The sequence below is a fragment of the Silurus meridionalis genome, chromosome 22, assembly GCF_014805685.1.
Source record: "Silurus meridionalis isolate SWU-2019-XX chromosome 22, ASM1480568v1, whole genome shotgun sequence".
Classification (NCBI taxonomy): Eukaryota; Metazoa; Chordata; class Actinopteri; order Siluriformes; family Siluridae; genus Silurus; species Silurus meridionalis.
In genome coordinates this window covers 11,220,802-11,242,335 of record NC_060905.1, presented here as the reverse complement: position 1 = coordinate 11,242,335, position 21,534 = coordinate 11,220,802, and the positions used below count along the sequence as shown (strand labels likewise).

The 21,534-nt window shown below is 39.8% G+C and overlaps 2 protein-coding genes across 2 annotated transcripts; one reads left to right on the top strand and one right to left on the bottom strand.

Annotated features, from left to right (window-relative positions):
* Nucleotides 1-3,827: 3,827 nt before the first annotated feature.
* dclk3 (doublecortin-like kinase 3) lies at nt 3,828-8,985 on the bottom strand. The gene is made up of 5 exons (XM_046835163.1): nt 8,608-8,985; nt 6,338-7,851; nt 6,112-6,244; nt 5,378-5,545; nt 3,828-5,283 (listed from the first exon to the last, which is right to left on the bottom strand). The coding sequence occupies exons 1-5, from the start codon at nt 8,660-8,662 to the stop codon at nt 4,889-4,891; spliced, it is 2,265 nt and encodes a 754-aa protein (XP_046691119.1). The 5' UTR covers nt 8,663-8,985; the 3' UTR covers nt 3,828-4,888.
* A 3,922-nt stretch (nt 8,986-12,907) lies between these two features.
* Nucleotides 12,908-15,870, top strand: LOC124375780 (fatty acid-binding protein, heart-like). Its single transcript, XM_046834402.1, has 4 exons — nt 12,908-13,085; nt 14,761-14,933; nt 15,440-15,541; nt 15,695-15,870. The coding sequence occupies exons 1-4, from the start codon at nt 13,013-13,015 to the stop codon at nt 15,746-15,748; spliced, it is 402 nt and encodes a 133-aa protein (XP_046690358.1). The 5' UTR covers nt 12,908-13,012; the 3' UTR covers nt 15,749-15,870.
* Nucleotides 15,871-21,534: the final 5,664 nt, after the last annotated feature.

The following is a 21,534-nucleotide window of genomic DNA, read 5'->3' as shown; positions in this document are numbered from 1 at the left end:
TCCATTTAGTTTGTGTTGCATAAAACCGCACTTGGTAGATTAGTAATAGTCTTATAATAGCATAGTAAGATGGCAATAAGAAATAAATAATCAAACTGTTTATGTGCAGAAATATGTAATATATCTAAATAAATATATTACTGTCAGCCTGGTGATTTTCAGAAATCACACATTAATACACATATTAGCAGCCTTAAAGTGAAGTATTACAGACATATAGCCACAAAATATGCTGCTGATCATGTATGTACTCTGCAGTGTGCTTTCCAATTTATTGAATGTGGTTTTTGCTACACTGAAGATCAGCAAACAGTTTTACATCAAATTACTTATAAATATTGTTTTATTTAAATAGATATGTACTATATGAAACAATTTTTTTTGGGATGTACCATAATATTTACTGTAAGATTGTGTAAAAGCAACTCAAGAGGCACAGCAGTGAAGTTTTACTTGTTTGGTCAATGTGGTGTTTGTAGTGAGATAACCTTGAAGCAAATTCCTACAAGATACTTAATAAAATATAAAAGGCAAATTTGACCTACTTCTGTCAGATAGTTCATTTTAACGGTTATGTAAAATATCCACTGCCCTGTCTTTTTCAAAATCCAATTTTCTTTGAATGTTTTTAAAATTTGTAAAAAATTCATTATACCAAACACTTCCCCTTATTATACCAAATTGTAGAAAGCAATATTCCCAAATCATAGTAAAGTTCAAACATTAATGTAACATGTCTCATTTTCTTATTCAAAGAACTCTTATTCTCTTATTTATTAATACAAACTAACATGTACATGGAAAACACCACTTGTTACATATACAATATCACAACACTGATGTGGGTCAAGGAAAGAGAAATCCCAGAGTTCAGTTACAGGGATACAGGCCATCTGTTCTCAGCAGCCAGGCAACTGAAGTGCCTAAAATGGCTGCCTTTTGTCCACACAGTCATTGGCACTCAAGTTACACACATCAAACCCCACCGACCCCTATTTAGATTTCAATAGTGATGGCTTTGTTGTGCTTCTTAATGTTCTTTGTGTATGTTCATAAAAAGGAAGAAAAGAAGAGACCTGTAGAATTATATATATATATATATATATTAGGGCTGTCAATCGATGAAATAATTGCATAATTTAACTTGTGATTAAATGCAACTTAATTGCACATTTTTTTAACTGTTGTAAATGTACCGTAAATTAATATTTTTTAAGTTCTTATACTGTATCATTATTTGCATATGCTAATAGGGATGCTTTATGCAAATGTTAAATATTAGTGAAACCAAACTTAACATAGAGCATGAAGACAAAGTATTCTTGTAAATTCTTTAATGTAATTATGATTTTAATTTAATTACATAAATTATCTAAAGACCAAATGGAACTTTTGTTATGTTTTACATTAATAGTTTTTAATTGCCGGATGTGTGCTTCATGGTGAATTTTGTTGCTTTATTTGAGACTTAAAATTTGAGATTTGATTTGAGACGCAAAAGAATTTTCCGGTGGAGTTTATACATTTTTTTATATCTGAGTGAAGAAAGGAAATCGTGAATAAATGCATGCTGCATAAATTGCACGTTAATGAAATTAAGTCATTAAAATTAATTTGCAAATTAATTTTGACAGCCTTAATATACAGTATTTGAACACCCTGCTATTTTGCAAGTTCTCCCACTTAAAAATCATGGAGGGGTCTGAAATTGTCATCGTAGGTGCATGTCCACTGTGAGAGACATAATCTAAAAATAAAAATCCAGAAATCACAATGTATGATTTTTAACTATTTATTTGTATGATACAGCTGCAAATAAGTATTTGAACACCTGAGAATGTCAATGTTAATATTTGGTACAGTAGCCTTTGTTTGCAATTACAGAGGTCAAACGTTTCCTGTAGTTTTTCACCAGGTTCGCACACACTGCAGGAGGGATTTTGGCCCACTCCTCCACACAGATCTTCTCTAGATCAGTCAGGTTTCTGGCCTGTCGCTGAGAAACACGGAGTTTGAGCTCCCTCCAAAGATTCTCTATTGGGTTTAGGTCTGGAGACTGGCTAGGCCATGCCAGAACCTTGATATGCTTCTTACAGAGCCACTCCTTGGTTATCCTGTCTGTGTGCTTCGGATCATGTTGGAAGACCCAGCCTCGACCCATCTTCAATGCTCTAAATGAGGGAAGGAGGTTGTTCCCCAAAATCTCGCAATACATGGCCCCGGTCATCCTCTCCTTAATACAGTGCAGTCGCCCTGTCCCATGTGCAGAAAAACACCCCCAAAGCATGATGCTACCACACCTTGCTTCACAGTAGGGATGGTGTTCTTGGAATGGTACTCATCATTCTTCTACCTCCAAACACGTTTAGTGGAATTATGACCCAAAAGTTATATTTTGGTCTCATTTGACCACATGACTTTCTCCCATGACTCCTCTGGATCATCCAAATGGTCATTGGCAAACTTAAGACGTGCCTGGACATGTGCTGATTTAAGCAGGGGAACCTTCCTTGCCATGCATGATTTCAAACCATGACGTCTTAGTGTATTACCAACAGTAACCTTGGAAACGGTGGTCCCAGCTCTTTTCAGGTCATTGACCAGCTCCTCCCGCGTAGTTCTGGGCTGATTTCTCACCTTCCTTAGGATCATTGAGACCCCACGAGGTGAGATCTTGCATGGAGCCCCAGTCCGAGGGAGATTGACAGTCATGTTTAGCTTCTTCCATTTTCTAATGATTGCTCCAACAGTGGACCTTTTTTTCACGAAGCTGCTTGGCAGTTTCCCCATAGCCCTTTCCAGCCTTGTGGAGATTGGACAGCTCTTTGGTCTTGGCCATGTTAGTAGTTGGATTCTTACTGATTGTATGGGGTGGACAGGTGTCTTTATGCATCTAACGACCTTAAACAGGTGCATCTAATTTAGGATAATAAATGTAGTGGAGGTGGACATTTTAAAGGCAGACTAACAGGTCTTTGAGGGTCAGAATTCTAGCTGATAGGCAGGTGTTCAAATACTTATTTGCAGCTGTATCATACAAATAAATAGTTTAAAAATCATATATTGTGATTTCTGGATTTTTTTTTTTGGTTATGTCTCTCACAGTGGACATGCACATGCAATTTCAGACCCCTTCATGATTTCTAAGTGGGAGAACTTGCAAAATAGCAGGGTGTTCAAATACTTATTTTCCTCACTGTATATATATATATATATATATATATACAGTGAGGAAAATAGAGTTTGTTACTCAGTTGTACAACCTGATATCTATAATATATATATATATATATATATATATATATATATATATATATATATATATATATATATATATATATATATTATAGATATCAGGTTGTACAACTGAGTGGAGGACCACCAGAGTGGTTTGTTTCAGAGCTACTAGAGTATTTCCGTTTGCTCATTTCCTTGCAGACTACCAGAGCAAAGTTCTACTTGTACTCATGATTGGTACTTGTGATGACTGTGACCCACGTGGGTAGCACATCGATGGAGCCTGTTATGAACAAGAATGGTAAATGCTGATATTAATCTAAATAAAATATGATGTAATTGGAAGATATGTAATTTGTAGCAGCTGCTGAAAGAACCATGTTTTTGCTTAAAAATGTTATTCAAAAGACACTTCTTACCCTTATTCCTGTTTGCTTGAGCAATAACAATGCTTTCACAATGGGTTCACAGCTGTACACAACATGTGCTAGCTCATCTCAACATCATCTGCAGTTTTGTAAACTTTAGTGAACATGTCTTTTAACTATTCACTTAATTCCTTAATTCACTTTGCAGCGAGGTAAAGTACATCAGGCTCTTTGCATGCAAAGAAGATACTTAGGCCATACAACACCAATTCTAGTACACTAACACAAATTCTCATGTCTCAGGTCTGTTCAAAGGGACAAAGTGAAACATGGTGCGAAGAGTAATACTTACAAACACTAGAATTGGCATCACCCAAGTTCTAGAGAACAGATGCTAAGACAGGAAAGCGTTTTAATAGTACAGATATCAAATTAGCAGAGAGGATATAGCACTATATTTAGTATTGTGAACACACTTGCTCAACTTCTCAGGAAGATGAGAAAAGGAAAGTAAAGAAACATAATGTAGCAGGGACATGTAATATGTTACTCATGTAGGGGACACAGTCAAAGTCACTTTGCTCTTTATACTCAGCAAGGAAATGACCGAAGAGACAAAGTCCAAATAGGACATCATCTTGGTTAAAATTATTAAAACTTGCTTTATTTCTTCATATGTGTAATTGTCACATTAGACAAGAATTTAGCCATTTCCCTGTATTAAGAAAATAAGAAAAAAACGTATTTACATTTTAAAACCCACTAACTTATGTCATTTTAAAAAAAAACATGCAGCTGTTTTCATTTAAATCAACAATCATATCGCTCTACATTTAAGATCTTAAGACAAAGCAAGAAAAAGAAAATAGCAGTACATAAGGTTCAAACTTACATTATTCGTGAGTTTTAATTAAACAGTTTTTCTATTATTCTCTTAGTAACGGGAAATATTTCTTAATATTATAAATTGCCTAAATGGTACAGATGTAGAAAAAAAGGAGAGTATAGAGCATAGAGTATTTTTGAGATGATAAGTAGTAGACCCTTATTGCAAATGTGATGTGTAGTCAATAGCAAAACCTATGGTATTCGGTTATATGTTACATATTTGAAGAAGTTAAAATAACTTGAATGAATGTGTTCAGGTTTTCGCACAGCCTTGTTCTATGCCTCTGGTCGTGGTTAATATGTTTCATGGTTATATGATTTTTCTGTGATGTGGGAAATGTAATGTATTTATCAGTTTATTACCTACCTTAATTTGGACAATCAAAAGATTTGCACTACTCAGGTGCTTTTTGTACTAATACTGTTGCCTTCAGCAGGTGTCCATTTTTGCTGATTTCTTTAACTTGTGATGGCCTCTCCAGACTCTGCATATTTTTCTGGTCCATATTAGTTTCTCTGTATTTATCTGTTATGTTTTCAGTGTTCCTGTCTATCTGTGTCACTTGATCTATCTCTGCTGTTTTATCAGGTTTTGGCTGATTTTCCCATTCCCCATGTTTTCTGTGTTCTTGAATTGTTCCTTTCTTGTTGATGTTGCTAGAGTTTTTCGCCTCCTCGTGGTCACTCTGAGCTACTGCATGAACAAGCCAGCTGTTCTGCAAAGTTTGACTGGCTGTCAGTCTCACAGTGGGGTTTACTTCTAGTAGAGCTCGGACTAGGACTTTAGCTCCTGAAATGCACACAAAAACACAAAACATGCTGTGAGCTATTCGTGGACTCAAGGATGAAGGAGCACACATCAAAGCCCAAGTTCAGGGTCGCACCCTCAGATATATGGTCCCAGTATGGTGACAGGAAGTGGACCTCTCCTTTCTGGATGAGATGAAAGAGCTCCTCCTGATTGCGTTCTGGACTGCGGAATGGAGGAAACCCACTGAGAAGCACAAACAGTATCACACCCATTGCCCAGACGTCCACTGCTACACCATACCCTACATACAAACACACATGAGCAGGGTACAAAATCCTAATACAAAACAGCACACATGGACAGATTTGAAGTTTTTAAAGCAGATTTAAATACCATGAAATGTGTGATAAGTTTGTCACATAAAAGATCAAAAACTTCAGGAGATCTTACATCTTACATTAGATCTCCTAAGCTTTTCTCCTCTTTCTATATAAAATGTAATATTTATATAAATGTATTTGCATAACAGGCTTCTGAGTAGCTCTAAGCTAAGGTGTAATTTATTCTACGTTTGCATCAATTAAAAAATTTACATTTCCCACCACAGGAGTTTACAAGGGCAGAATGCCATGAGAAAATTGTAGGAATGTAAATTTGTTTTGATGATAGTTTCAGAAACCTTTGAGCTTGGTTTTAGGAAGCAGATGCTATAGTTTGTAATTGAATTCCACAATGTAAGCTACGATTAACAGCCAAAGAAAATGTGCTATTATGACAACAAAAGTATGGTTTGCCATCACAAATGATATTCTTGCTGTTCCAACCCCTCAAGAGGTAACTACAGTTTTTTGCAGCATAGCAGCTCACCTGTCTCAGCAAGTATCTCAGGAGCAACATATGTAGGTGTGCCGCAAACTGTGAAAACTGGCTCCGTCACTACCATGGCTAATCCAAAATCAGCCAGCTTTAGGTTTATATTGCCATTGCTGTGCCACTGGACCTTAAAGCACATTTGAGAAGGACAAAAAGGTGTTCATTTATTGATCTCAAACTAGAAACAATATTTATTAAAAGGAATGTACTTATTCCTCACTAAAAGATTTTCAGGCTTGATATCTCGGTGTGCGATACTCTTGTTATGGATGTACTCCAGAGCCTGGCTGATGTCCTGAATCATCCTAGCTGCACAAGGCTCGCTGAATTTTCCATACTTGGCAATAGCATCGAACAGATCACCACCAGCCACCAGCTCCATTAACAGGTAGACATGTTTGTCCGTGTGATGTGAGCGCAGGAGTCGCACCAGGCGTGAGTGTGCCAGGCTGCGCAGTAAGGCAATTTCATTCTGTATCATGTGACCTCGGCCATGCAGTTTGGCTTTGTCTACCACCTTCATGGCAAATGTTTGGGTGAAGCCACGCACACGGCACTCATACACCACTGCAAAATTCCCATCACCCACCACACTCCCAATGTCATAGCAGCGATGGATTTCCTCCAGAGAGACCTGCATGCCATCAGGTGGCAGCTCCTCCCACAAGTCTTTCTGTTCTACCATTTCTACTTTTGGCATGTCTTGTTCTCTAGGGATTTCTGCTTGGGGTCCTAAAATTGAGACTTTATTTTGGAGAGGGTTTGGATTATTTTTCAGATTGACTGCTTCTGTTTTTTTAATCTGTGATGAGTTTTTCATCCTGTTATCCTGAGCTTTGTTCTCATGGTTAGGCTTTTCCAATTTAGTAGATTTCTTGTTTACAATCGGAGGAATAGGTGGACCAGCTCCTCTGCAGCTTTGGCAATATACTGGCTCCTTCTTCTTGTCTATACTTTTCTCCTCTTTAGTCTGAGATTGGTTTGCTCTCTTATCCTCCCTGTTGTCCCACTCTCCTTTCTGTCTTTCCCTCCTGCCCCTGTCATTCTGCCTAACTTGTGCTTGGAATGACTGCAAATTATTGGCTGGTGGTTGGTTTGTCACCAATTTAAGGGCTACATTTAAACTAGATTCATCCTGGGGCACATCATCATGGAAACCACTATCTGTCTTAGCAGCCTTAGGCCTCAGGATTCGCTCCCACAACCTCAGCAAGTTGTCACAGTAACCTGGGCTGTCAGGATACAGCTCCTGCAGTGTAGCCTGTACATCACTAATGGAGGGGCGGCTAATTCCAAAGGCCAGAAAGGCATTACCTGACCTAAAGAAATCAGAAAGACTGTGTATCTCTTGCCCAGCAGGGCTAAAAAGTCGCCGAACACGACCACTGTGCCAACATGGGAAGCCAAGGGCTTCTGACACATCAGCCATCAATAGCTCAAAAGTCTGTACAGCACGACGATTTAGCAGCAAAGAAATCTTCCGTAGGTTGTGCTTGCCACATGGCCGAACCACTGTCACAATACGTGGGCGCACTGGACTAGCTTCTTCATGTCGTCCATGATAACCACTTGCTCTGAGCAGCACACGTTCCTCCCACCTAAATGGGCCAATTCCAACTTTTTCCAAGGGTCTGTTGGCTGCAGGACATCTCAGGGTCTTGGAGCCAAAAGTGTATGATATCAGTCCTGGTCGAGGAGTAGAATTTGTACACAAAGGTAGTTTAGTTCTGTGATCTGAAAAGAGACACATAAACATCTGCTTATAGACACTGCTTTGAGGTACACATAAAACTGGGAGCTTCATGCCTGGTTTGCTGTGCTAACTTTATTAACCTTGCCTGCAGTCATCTACTGGAAGTTGGTGTAATACACTTGGAAAAAAAAAACAACAACTTTGCCTCAGCATTGCTTCTAAGAAAAGAATAACACATCAGGGAATTCAGGAGGAAGTGCAACATTAATAATTCAGTGCAGGTGCACATTGAGAAGAAAGTCTGACCATGTGGATTCTCAAGTAGCATCACACGCTCTGGGGGAAAGAAAAGGATCAAATCTGATTGAGTCGGATCTGCTTACACTAGGCACAGAGACATAACAGCTTTCTCTTCTTAATATGCATTCTATGTGTATTTCATGTGTATCCTCATGTGAGTGTTTGTAAAAAAGCTCATTCAATAAATTTAATAAAACAGAAGCAATTAAAGAAGCAACCATCACTTAAACTTCTATATCACTCAAATATATGAAATAAAATCTAGATATAAAAGGTGAAAGGTGCAGTTGAACCAAGCCTGGCACAGACATGTTCAGTTTCTCAGTAGTCTTTATTTTTAGTTTAATAAAGTTTAATTAGATCAGATATACAAAAAATTGTCAACATTAAAAACAATTTACACTTAAAATCTTTTCAAATAGAATTACTTGTAATGTTTAATTAACCTAACATTTTGAAGGTTACTGTTTCTAAAATCATAATTAATTGGAAGTTACCTGCCGCTTTCCATTTAGGCCTGACTGCTTCTTCCACTAGGTTTCGGGTCCACATGCTGTCCTTTTCGAGTCACTGCTCCAAGCTGGTGGAGATTTTTATTGCAATAAACGCAATTTTAAACATAACGGCAGCGTAGAAATTACCTGCGTCAACGTTACGCTATTTTCCCTGCCAAGTGACTAACTTCATGAACTGCAAGAAGGCAAAAAGCCGCAAACTTTAAACCAAACATCCTTACATAATTAACCATCGGAACGGTCCATAGTGCGATGCTGCCAAATGAGGTAACAGAGGAATGAGGAGAGGGCGCATCTTTTGGCCAGTGCACGAGCGCGCGATACCGGATACACTACATCCTGCTGGAACTGTGTCTCCGAGGTAACACACACTCACACACGCGCGCGTGCGTTTGTCTTACCATCCTTTAAAATGTTAGTTATTAATGTAGATAATTCATGCATTTTTTTTTATTATAACTGTAGTATTTATATATATTTTTAAAAGGCCTAGTCAATTTGCTTCAAAGTCCAATCAAATGTCTGAATGAATTTAGAAATAAAAAAACACACTGGGTAATACAAAACATATCAGGTAATATGAAAAAACATTGAGTAATACAAAACACATCAGATAATACAAAACACCCTGAAAGCTGGTTTACTTACTTGTCCAAAGACACAAGGCATATCTGTTTCCCCCACTTTCAAAATGTAAAGATTTAACATGTCCTACAACTGCTGAACTTATCATATTATTATTATTTTTTTTATCTTTTTGTACAGTTTGTCTGCAGTAACATTTAAAACAATTAAGTTAACAGCAAGTGGACTATGGAGAACAGTAATGCCCTTTATTTAGTATTATATTGCCGTTTACGTCATTCACCCATTGTTTTATCATATTCCATGATAAGTGTTCTGGTCCCTGATCTGTCCTAACAATGCAATATTGCATTGCAAAGAGGTGCATCCATTGCCCTGAGGTCAGGAAGCCTAGTGTTTTTTTCTGTTATGTTGTGTTATGCTGGTTGTTGCACTCTACATCCACATTTTAACAGTTTATTTTATATATCAGTCAAAATACTGAGAAAATAATGACTTTTTCCTATGTAAATCTGCCTTCTGTTTTAAGTACAAATGTAAATTTGTTCAAATTCAAACAAATCAAAGCATTACATAGATTTCCCCTTTTACTCTCTCCAGGGATACATCAACCACAAACCCCCAACACTTTCATTCTAGCAGTTTGTTGGTATATATTTCCATGGTTACTCTTAAAACAGACCTGATCCATTGTATCTTTCTTTACTCTACACTGAACTGAGCCCATCTCCGGTCTTAACCGGTCTTAATTGTGTGTATGTGTCTTTGGTGTCTGCATGTTCAAATTTCCTCCAGGGGGCAAAGTACATATGTGGTGGAAAAAAGTAAGGATCTAAATAATGAGTGATTCTAATCTCTGAACCCCCGTAGATAGACAAGCATAGACAAGCATGTTCATATCAGGCACAATAGCACATTGAGGACAAAATAAAGCACCAGACTGTTAGACACTGGTTATTTTTTAAAAAGTGCTAGAATATTTCATATAGTATGTCTGAGTAGGCCATTCAAGGACAAGAATTACTTGTTATAATACAGGCAACAGTTTTTTCCCAACAGTCTTTCCACTTCCAAAATGGGTTTTACCTCTCACCCTTTCCCCTTCAGATCATATATTTTACACACACTCTGTCTCCCTTTAGCAGCTGCTTGTGTCAAATGCCAAACATGTGATCTCTGCAATGTGTCATGCTTGTGTGTTAGTTTAGATACACTAATAATTTAAACAAGATGATTATGTGTGTTGATTAATAAGGTGTGGAAGCCCATGAATAGGCAATCATTGGTAGACATAGACACTATGCATGTAAAGCATGTATTTACATAAACATATGTCCTCCACTGTCATTGTGGTGGTAAGAAGAGCACAATTGCATTTTAATCGAAATAATGTACAAATGTATTTCATATTTGGATTGGGTCTTTCATTACTAAGTTTTTTATTAAACAATCTGACATGAAGAAAATGAAACACAGAAGAAGGGAATGTACTGTATGTAAGGGTGTTACAAATGTGCACATGACAGAGCTTGAATCTGCTTCCGCAGATGTCTGGCCATTTGTGTTATGCGAATATTGAAATCAAATAGAACAAGGAAGCATTTGAAAAATAAGGTGTGGCCTACTATGGTGGGAAAAAAATATAGATATTCCTGCAAGATTGGGTTGGGGCTACACTGTGCATATCATCTAAAAAGAAGAGAGCTGGTCTGAGGTTATGTTTCTACTGTATACATAATATAAAAACTACAATATTAATTAAAATAACAGATCAAATCAAATATTGCTACACATGTTGTTGTGAGTGTAGTGACAGAACAGAGGTGCACTGAATGAGGGTGATATCTGTAGGAGTTTAATTCAAATCCAGGGCTGGTTTGGGGCATTGATGAGTGATATTTAATTCCATGTAGTATTAGAATAATTTCATGTTGGTTGATTAGTTTTAACCCTGTTTGACCACATAGAAACCTGCTGACCATGAGAAGCAAACAGAACACATGTGCATTCACACACATCTGGTAACACTCACAAAGGAATGTTAACTGCTATAAAAAAATCAGAAGCTTGAACTCAGATATTTGGCTGTGAGCACAACATTTACTTATACTCAGTCTTTTAGGCTTTCAACAGTATGTAAAAGTAACTTCTATATAGTGAGAAGGGCAAATAGAGAGAGCTAAAGTAGAGGAATATTGCTCACGTCAGACTCAGGTCAGCTGCCTTGCTTGGAAAATTCAATGCCATGCTTCACTGTCATGAGTCAAGAGGTGTAGTGTTACCTGGGCAGAGTTCTGAAGTCTGTTACGACCATGCTGATAGCTACTATCACTACACTTTCACCTTGAGGCGAGCAGGAAACACCCAGGCAGGAATTATGACATCCAAACTGACAGAAAGATTTTGGGGGAAAGAGAAATAAAGAGAGAGAGAAAGGGAGAGAGAGAGAGAGAGAATAGTGATTGCACCAAAATCTGGTTGGAAAACATAGACTGAAAATACATTCACACATTTTTATGATTACTCATACATTTAATATTTCACACATTCACAAATGCAATAAATTCACACCTAGAGGTTTTGTGGGGTCACTAGAGTGAGGAGATCATGTGGAGGAGAACATGCAGAAAAAACTATACACAAAGAAACCTGTGCTCAGGACCAAATCATGGTAAGGCAAAAATGCTACCTGATTTATAAACATGCTGCCATATGATGATAAAGATCTTTTATTTTGGTCAGCCATAGCCATCAGAAGCCAAAAAATAAATTGAAACACATTCATATTGAAAAGTAAAGAGTAAACTTTACAGGCAATAGAAGCCAAATAGCTGTTTTTATCGCTGAAGCCAATGTAGCACCAAGACAAGATGCCTCTTTTTACAAATTTTAAGGCAGAAACCAAAACAGCCCTTACATGTCTGATAACAGAGCTTTAAATTGCAATGACCCCCTTGATGCATTTCAATCACACTACGTGCATTAGATTCATGGTTATGAAATATCTCACCGTTATGGAATTTTATTGTATCACTAAAAACAATAAAATGTTTGATGGCAGCAGAAGGTTTCTCTCTGTGCCTGAAAATGTAAGTGCAAATGTGATGGTACAACACATGGATGTACACACGGGTGGTACAGGGTGGTAGATGCCATCTTTATAATACACCCTCCAATTCCACTTGTCAACTGTGTTATTCTGACCAAAGCACTCAGTATTAGGGTATAAAGATGCTATGATACTGACTGTAATGACATTGACAGATCATTTATTTTTCAAGGAACAAAGCAAATATTGGTGAAATACCTTTGTGTCATATGCCTTAATATTTGATCATTTTACTCTTTTGCACAATAAATAAAAGTACACAACACGATGAAAAACAGCGACTGGTCGTGTTACATGTGAGGAAAACTCTCTCCTTTGTCTAAAATGCTTTTGCAGCTTTACTGTAAGATTGAACAATTTTGCTTTGACAATGTCAGTCTTTGTTTCTCCCTCTCTCCCTCTCTGAAGCCCAGCTAGTGTTAATACAGCTGCCGTTGTCCACCATCCCCCTTCTGTCTTTCTCTCCCTGTCCGTCTTTCGCTCCCTGTCTTTCTTTCCCTCGAGTGCTTCTTTCTATGTCTCTCTTTTGCAGTCACTCCTCCGTCGACGTCATGAACAGCCGGTATATATCGGCCAGTAAGATTACAGGAGCTCAGCAGCTCGTCAGCCTCTTCCATCTTTCACCATTTCTTTACCGCTCACTCGTTCATTCTCCCTCCGTCTCTCTTCGAGTGCACACTGTTAGCTACAAAAATGGCAGAAGCTTTCGTCGGCACGTGGAACCTTAAGGAGAGCAAGAATTTCGATGAATACATGAAGGCTCTTGGTGAGTGTGTGAGGGTGAAACCGTGTGTGAGAGAGAGAGAGAGCGAGCAGGTGTCTTCACGCAGCTCGTGTATTTTTGTCTGCACGCACGCGAGAATCGGAGCAGTAACCAGTTAAATCTTGCTGTGTAAATGCAATTAGATTTTATTTAGGACAAAACAGATGCGTGCAGATGCGTGTAGATAGATGCTTGTGTGTGTGTGTGTGTGTGTGTGTGGTGCAGGGTGGATCCTACTCACACAAGAGCGTCGATTGCTCACAGCCGCACAGCGCTACACTGGCGCACGTGGCCTTAAAGAATTAATCAGTAGTTTTACATAATGTGTATATACATATTGTGTTTATAAACGTTTTTCAGTTCCTAAATGAAAGAATTTTCACAATTGAAAATTGCACTTGCACCAAATGTTATGTTTGGTCCAATAGCTTCTTTATTTATTTATTTATTTATTTATTGTTTAGTCTCAGAATGTACCTTTTTGTTATTTACACAGTCACAAAATGAAAGGAGCACATTTTACTCACCTTCAGATGGTTTAAAAAAACCCACAGGCAAATTTGCCACCGTTTGACATCTGGCATATTTTCAACAGGATCATCAAACATACTGATCAGGTTAAAAAGGGGGGGGGGGGGGGGGAATCAGGCTGCTTATAAGAATCCATTAGTGTCTTGAAGCTTGTGATGACTTGACTTGGCTTTGGGTTGACGCAACCAACACGTTTGTACCAGCAGCACTGCACCAACTTGCCCAAGATCCCACTTAAAAACACAGGCGTACAATGCTGGTTTATAAAAAAAAATGCTTGTGTCAACATCAATCATTTTGTTCAACAATAAGCAATATGCAAGATTATGCCTGTGGCAAATGAAAGACTAGCTTTGCTATCAAGTTTTTACCAAAATAAATCATATCAATTGTGGAATTACTGCTGGGCTGATGTATATTGTTCAGCTTGGATGAGACATTTATTTATATCCTATAATAGAACTTTGGTCATTAAGAGTAGCTTTGAGAAATGGACTGCAAGGGGAAGAGTTGAGAAGTTGTATGTAGTAAGAAAATGTCTGGTGGTGTAATTTTCTTTTCCTTCAGGGGATTTCTAAAGTAGAGCAAGGATGAGAAAATGATTCTCCTCAGGACACAATGTGTAGCAGTATAAAAAGTCAAAATGACTGGGTGGTCTTATCCTGGCCTGGTGCAACTCACTGTAAGAACAAATCAATATCCAGTGCTTACTCTGGCAATCAGCTGTAGGGCGCTAATGTTGATTTGACCCGTTTGTCCGTTCCAGACTTTAGAATTGACAAGGACAGGGCCACTCATGGTTAAGCTATGAATGTAGGTGGGGGTTTGTATGTCGTTTTGTGATAACCTGCTGCAGTAGCCTCCTGCCCTGAATACATTACCCCCTACTGTGAAATTTCCATGGAATATTTTATGTAAGGGTGGAAAATTGGGTCATTCAGAGCCTTTTTTGCAATACACAGACATGCTTATGGTTTTAGATAATGTGGAAAGGTCAGTGTCTAACTAGAATCCTATTGAATTAATGCATGTTATTTTCAGAACTACACCAAAGTGTGTGTGTGTGTGTGTGTGTGTGTGTGTGTGTGTGTGTGTGTGTGTGTGTATATGTATGTATATAAAAAATATGCATATTTGTGTGTCCTAGGTGTTGGTTTTGCGACACGCCAGGTTGGCAACATGACCAAACCCTCCACCATAATTTCTGTTGATGGTGATGTGGTCACGCTAAAGACAGTCAGCACCTTCAAGACAACAGAAATCAAGTTCAAGTTGGGGGAGGAGTTTGACGAGACCACAGCAGATGACCGTAAAGTCAAGGTACATTTGAGTATATACAATAATCAGTAAGGAATTTTATGGAAATATTAAACACGTGCTTTACCACAAGGCTCCCAGTGTGCTAACTGTCATGCTTCCGCTGCTGACCTACTCCCTGGTGTTGTCCTTACAAAAGAACCTTTGTGCACAAACAAAGTAACAATATATAGCTAGCTGGCTATAACCATTATATAGCTCTAGTGAAGTATAAATGCTGTTTTGCAATCTATATGCATTTAATTTAGGTTTCTTTCTCAGAAAAGACATTCTAGCAAAATAATTATGTACTTAAGGAACCCAAAACATGGCTGTTTAATGTGTTATAATATTTAATTGTGAATGTCATGGAATATGATCATTGTTAAATTGTTGTATACAGGAATAATTTTGATTGAGTGATTATTACCAAGAAATGCAACATCATGTTTTACAGGATTAAAAGTAAAAAAAAATATATGAAAAATTACTTTTGATTGACCTTTTTCTTCAATGTGTTTTTATTTCAGTCATTGTTGACCGTTGACGGGAACAAGCTGATCCACATTCAGAAGTGGGAAGACAAAGAGACGTCGCTGGTCCGGGAAATTGATGGGAACAATCTCACACTGGTCAGTATTCCTTACGGATGCTAAAGTGCTGGACTAATTATGCATCTGCTTGTGCTCTTTCCTGTTTGTAGACTGTATTATTTGCAGTCATTACAGAATTTAAGGTGCGTTTGTGGTTTTTTAAATAAACATATAATTTACTTTCTTTGACAGACACTAACTCTTGGCGACGTGGTCTGCACACGATCCTACGTGAAAGCAGAGTGAAGTTCCTCTCAACTGTCTTTGTACCTACTGAAAGAAATGTTGCTATGTCAAGTGTTTCCAACCGTTTCTCAAAAGTCCAAGTCTCAAAAAAAGGAATAAAACCTCAGCTAACATCTTCAAAATCATGGTTATTGTATTCTTTGTCTGATGTAATCTATTGTGAGTACAAGGTACTCTTCATTAATGTGGCAAATAATGAGTCTCTGCATAACAGTTACCTTCATCCCAGAACCTATTTATATAGTACCTGCTAATATTTCCACCAGCAGCTCCAAACTCTGTGACTGATGTTTGCTGTGTCCTGTACATCTAATTTCAGTGTGTTCCCATATTCAGGCCACGTGTGTTCTAATTTGAGCAGATGACTAGCTCCCGTCAGTTCAATGGTTAAGGAGGTCATGCAGGAATGACTCCACTTGACCTTTCACCTCCATACTAAATACTAGCCTTGTAATTTACCACACTTTTTCAAAATGGCAAAAAATATTGCCTTTTTTTTATATTCAAAGAATGCCTGTATGCCACATTTGTATTTAAGAACTTTTCAGCAACAATTTATATTTGTCTATAAAATAAACAGCTTTCAGTCACAGTCAGGAAACCTGACCGATCTAAGTGCAGGCCTGTGCTTGTATGAACTAAAAGTCCTTTGTATATACACACACACACACGCCCTTCACATATTAACTCTGTGACCCAATATCCAGAGCTCATTTGTACCTTTTCTTCTGTTCCAAATTTGTGTGGGAGTGTCTTGCTCTTTTGGTGTCACCATTATTTGAAGATAAGTGCGCTTATGTTTTCTCTCCTTTTTCTTGGCTTTTTTTCCAATGGCAGAGGAAGTCACAAAACACAACAATGGGAGTGCCACATGGAAAGGATCAAAATGAATGGCCAAAACAGATAATAATATTGATGCTCTGGACAAATGCATAAATTTTTTAACAACAAAGGACGGAAGAAAAAATTTATTATGATATAAATCTGTACTTGATGTCAGAGGTGTAGACATTAGGGGTGTGTTGCAACCTTTTGTAGTTTCTGAGGCTCTGATTGGACAGTTTGGCTGACTGATTCCTCCTCCTCTTCTGGCACTAAACTAAACTTTCTCCCCTAACTGTGAGAAACAGTCCTTTGCAAAGTGACCCAAGAGCAAACATGCGTATCTGGACCTTGGGCCTTTGACATACTTTGATAGTCCCATAGAGCTGTTCCCTTACAGATGTTTAGCCTTAGATCAAAACATACTGACATACTGAGGATATTAATTGTTTTTACAGCTTTTGGGAGTGAAACTTAAACTTTTCCCAGCACATTTACTGGCTATAATATTTTTTTCTTGTGTATTGATGTAACCAACGCCTGTGATTTTTCATTCCTAAATAATTTAATTGGGCAGTCATGTGTAATATTGTAATATGAGAAAAAAGGAAATTGCAGTGCTAATACTAGATTATAGAGGTCAAATATGAGCATAAAAAGAGAATAAGTAAAAATTAGATATATTTGGAAACATAACTGCAAATTAATCCTTCATACAAGTCTGTACAAACTTTGCATAAAACAAACTGTTTTTAGTCAAATGTTTCCAACATTGGAATAAAAATAAAAAAAGGTGTATCAGCATTTTTACCTGCCCTTTACAAGTGATTAGAGTATTACACATTAGTTCATTCCAATTCTCATCCTGCTCCTTTTCTGGAAAAAGTGCACATGAGACAGAAATAGTGGCTGGATCCCTGGATGGAATTCCAGCACCTCACAGCACCCACAAGTTCAAACACTCATTTACACATGAAAAGGTAGATTAAACAAGCTGGTAATGTTTATTAAAGGTGGGAAAAAACCTTCACAAGAAGAGAACATGTTAAACCCTACACAGCAGGGTGACATTTTGTTTCTTTAACAATCAAAATATAACAAGCTTAAAGTTGATACATTTTTTAAAAGAGCCCATTTGCTAATTTGTATAAAATTGTAAGGAGACAGACTGTGTGTTTGCGAGCGCGCGCGCGTGTGTGTGTGTGTGTGTGTGTGTGTGTGTGTGTATGCATATAACATGTTAATTTATTATATTCTGTTAAAGTAAAATGTAAAAAAAAAATTGTGATCTGTTTATGAGTGTTTTTGACTGGGCAATTTTTAAAAAGGGTTATAACTTGTCAGTATTTGTCACGCACAGATCAAGAAATGGAAACCGGAATAAAGTCAATTAAGCTTTATTTGCCTTAGTACACAAAGCAGGAGCTTTCAAAGAAGCAAAACACGGAAAACAGGTAGGGTACAGAGCATAGCAAGTCCAGGGATGATCTATAGTGCAAACGGTAGATCGGACAGTGAGCGAGTGGGAACGGGGTCCTTATAAGTATGTAGATCGAAGACAAGTGTGGGTGATTAATAGGAAGGAGAAGCTGAGCGAGTGTGCTGAGTGCAGAAGGAAGGCGTGGCTGGTGGTTCTCTGACTTTACCCCCTCCCCCATGGGCAGCTTTTGACACTCTAACTCGGCACCAAGGACACCAGCGGCCCCGGGGTGCGGGGCGGTCAAGGTAACTGGCATAAAACTACTCCAGGAGTGCTGGGTCCAAAACATCCTGTCTGGTGACCCAAGAGCGTTTCTCCAGTCCGTACCCCTCCCAGTTGACGAGGTATTCCAGAGTGGAACCCCTACATCGCAAGTTCAGAATCTCCCGGACAGAGTACACTGACGGCTGGTCCAGTTTCTCCGGGGGAGGAGGATCTATGGTAAATCCAGGGTCCTCTGTGGTAGGGGGTGGTGAAGGGTTTCAAGAGTGAAATGTGGAAGGTAGGATGGATGGACCCTTTACCAGGGAGGGAGGTCGAGCCGATAGGCTACATCATTGATGCGCCTGATGATTCTGTATGGCCCCAATGTAACGAGGACTGAGTTTCTTGCAGGGCAGTCAGAGGCGCAGATCTCGGGTCAACAACCAGACCTGATCACCTGGTTGGTACGGGGAGGCCTCCGACCTCCGAGGATCTGCGAACCTCCGGGTGGTCCTGAGGGCTCGTTGGAGCTGCATGTGTGCCGACTTGACCGTGACCCCTAGGAGCCAGAAGAATGCCTTCCACATGTGGGATGTGAACTGGGGTCCCTGGTCAGTACCAATTTCTTCCGGGAGGCTGAAATTCTGGAATACGTGGTGGAAGAGTGCCTCTAGGCTGTGGGCAGACCACAGAGGGGAACCAGTCTGCAAGCCTTGGAGAAGCGGTTCCCAGCCACTAGCATGCAGGTGTTACTGTTGTAGATAGGCAGGTCGGTGATGAAGTCTACCCCCAGATGGGACCATGGCCGCTGCGGTTGGCAAGGGGCACCAGTTTTCTTCTGGATGAATCTGGATGTATCTTGCTACATCCCCGCTTATCCCTGGCCACCAGTAGCATGATTGGACCAGGAGGAGAGTCTGTCAGAGAGTCTGTCAGGGCAAGACCTGGGAACTAACGTTTTCCCTTCTGGACATCCCATAGGGGTTGGCTCTCCCTACGTCGCCGTCCGGATCTCCTCCTCCAAATCCCAGACAATGGGGCTGAGGATTAGATTGGGCGGAGCGATCGGTTCAGGGTCCGTGGGCTCGTCGGGGCCATGGATCCGGGACAGGGCGTCTGCTTTGCCATTATTGGAGCCGGGACTATAGGTGGTGCTGAAGTGGAAGCATGTGAAAAATAGGGCCCATCTAGTATGCCGGGGGTTTGGACGCTTGGCTTCCGGCAGATGTTGGAGGTTTTTGTGGTCCGTGATCACCGTAAAATCTAAAACCCTAACCCTAACCCTAACCCTTATCCTAACCCTGTTGGGATAAAGCGGCCCTGCGCCGGTGGAGGAGGCATCCACTTTTACGGTAAATGGGAGCCAGGGATCCGGGTGTCGTTGAAGAGGGGCGACACTGAACCTCCTTTTTAGTTCCTGGAAGGCCTTCTGGGCCTTCGGGTCCACACGAGGGTCTTGGCCTTCCCCTTCAGGAGAGAGGTAAGCAGGGTGGTGACCAAACTGAAGCCCTGGATGAATTGTCGGTAGAAGTTAGTGAAACCCAGGAAGCACTGGAGCTCCTTGGTAGTTCCCGGACAGGGCCAGTCCAGCACTGCCGTCACCTTCCACTGGTCTATCCGTACTCCTGACAGACTGATTTCATACCCCAGGATCCTCAAAGGATCGGTGCTCAGGAGGAACCTCCACCTCTTTGTCATCAGTCTGGCTTTCCACTAGTGTGGCTGTTAGGGGGATCGGGGTTGGGCGTGGATGCAGCAGGTGGTGTAGACAGTGTTTCTTGCACCAGTGGCTCCACTCGAGGACGTCACACGGGTTCCAAGAGAACTTAGGTGAGCGTTGTGTCAGCCAGGGACGTCCCAGTATGATACTCACCGTGGAGTTCTCGAGGACTAGGATCCTGATCTCCTTGCAATGTAACAAGCGACCTGGAGAATGACCACCGGGGCACAGTATTTTACCCAACCACCAGAAGGGAGAGCGTCTGTGTTTTGAGTGTGACCGGAAGTTTAGATAAGTGGGTCATTTTTGCAGTGAAGTCAACGGTACTCACAGCCAGGCGTGGAGGTCGGGCCGGACACTGGGGAATTAAGTGTCCGTGCTCACCACAATACAGGCAAGCCCCACCCGCGAGGCGATGATCTCTCTCCCGTTTCATTAACTGCTGGCATCTGACTTGCATGGGTTCGGGTTAGCGAGTGCAAACTGAGCGAGTGGGAACGGGGACCTTACAAAAGGGAGTGTAGATGGATTCAGGTGTGGGTGATTAGTATGAAGAAGAGACTGAGTGATTGTGCTGAGTGCAGGACGGAGTCGTGGCTGGTGGTTCTCTGACATTACCCCTCCTCCAGGAAGGACGACCTAACTTGGCACCGGAGAAACACAGGGTAGTCAGGGTGATTGGCGTGAAGCCTCTGCAGGAGCGCTGGGTCCAATAGGTCCTGTCTGGCGACCCAAGAGCTTTCCTCTGGTCCGTACCCCTCCCAGCAGCATTACTGTACTCTGCAAGTGCCCATAGTGTTCTTTTTTTTTCACAGAAAAAATACACATACATATAAATACATATTAATGGACAAAAATATATTAAAACATATGTCAGTGTATTCGATAGAGTTTACAATGACACCCACATACAGGAAATGTAGAGTTACTAGCTCTCACAATGGAATGTTTTGGGAAATCAGAGGAAACCAGGGAACGTAGAGGAAACCCTCAGAGACATTAGGAGAACATAAACGGAGACATCCCACAGAGAAACCTGATTTTAGGAAATCATGGTGAGGCAACAACACAATCTGCTGCATCAACATGCTGCCATGTGACAATATAGAGCTTACAGTTACTGTTCAACCATGGCCATCAAAAACCAAATCAAACATTGAGATTCCTTAAAAATAAAAAAGTTAACTTTACAGGCAGTAGAAGCCACCTTGAAAAACTCTTACTTTTACAAGTCAAAATAAATCTCTGAACAGGTTAATACTCACACAATTCATGCAATCAGTCATATTAATGTATAAAAACATTGTAGTGTTGTAGTTATTCTGACCAAATCCATCAGTATTAGAGTATCAGAAATCACTGACCTTCAATAATGCTAACTGTAATGACATTAGCTGGTTATTTATTTTTCACCACTTAACAAAGTAAACATTGTTGAAAGACAATTTTGTCTTATGCCTTAATATTTTATCATTTTACTCTAATGCACATAAAATTAAAGACACCAGAACACAGTGAGTTTATTTAGAGGCAAAATGTTCCAGGGCTACACCTCGCCAT

Coding starts and splice junctions, on each gene's coding strand:
- dclk3 (XM_046835163.1), bottom strand. CDS start 8,662: ATGTGGACCCGAAACCTAGTGGAAGAAGCAGTCAGGCCTAAATGGAAA. Junction 7,852..8,607: donor GCCTAAATGGAAAGCGGCAG/GTAACTTCCAAT, acceptor GTCTCTTTTCAG/ATCACAGAACTAAACTACCT. Junction 6,245..6,337: donor TCAAGCCTGAAAATCTTTTA/GTGAGGAATAAG, acceptor ATGTGCTTTAAG/GTCCAGTGGCACAGCAATGG.
- LOC124375780 (XM_046834402.1), top strand. CDS start 13,013: ATGGCAGAAGCTTTCGTCGGCACGTGGAACCTTAAGGAGAGCAAGAAT. Junction 13,086..14,760: donor TGAATACATGAAGGCTCTTG/GTGAGTGTGTGA, acceptor TGTGTGTCCTAG/GTGTTGGTTTTGCGACACGC. Junction 14,934..15,439: donor CAGATGACCGTAAAGTCAAG/GTACATTTGAGT, acceptor TTTTTATTTCAG/TCATTGTTGACCGTTGACGG.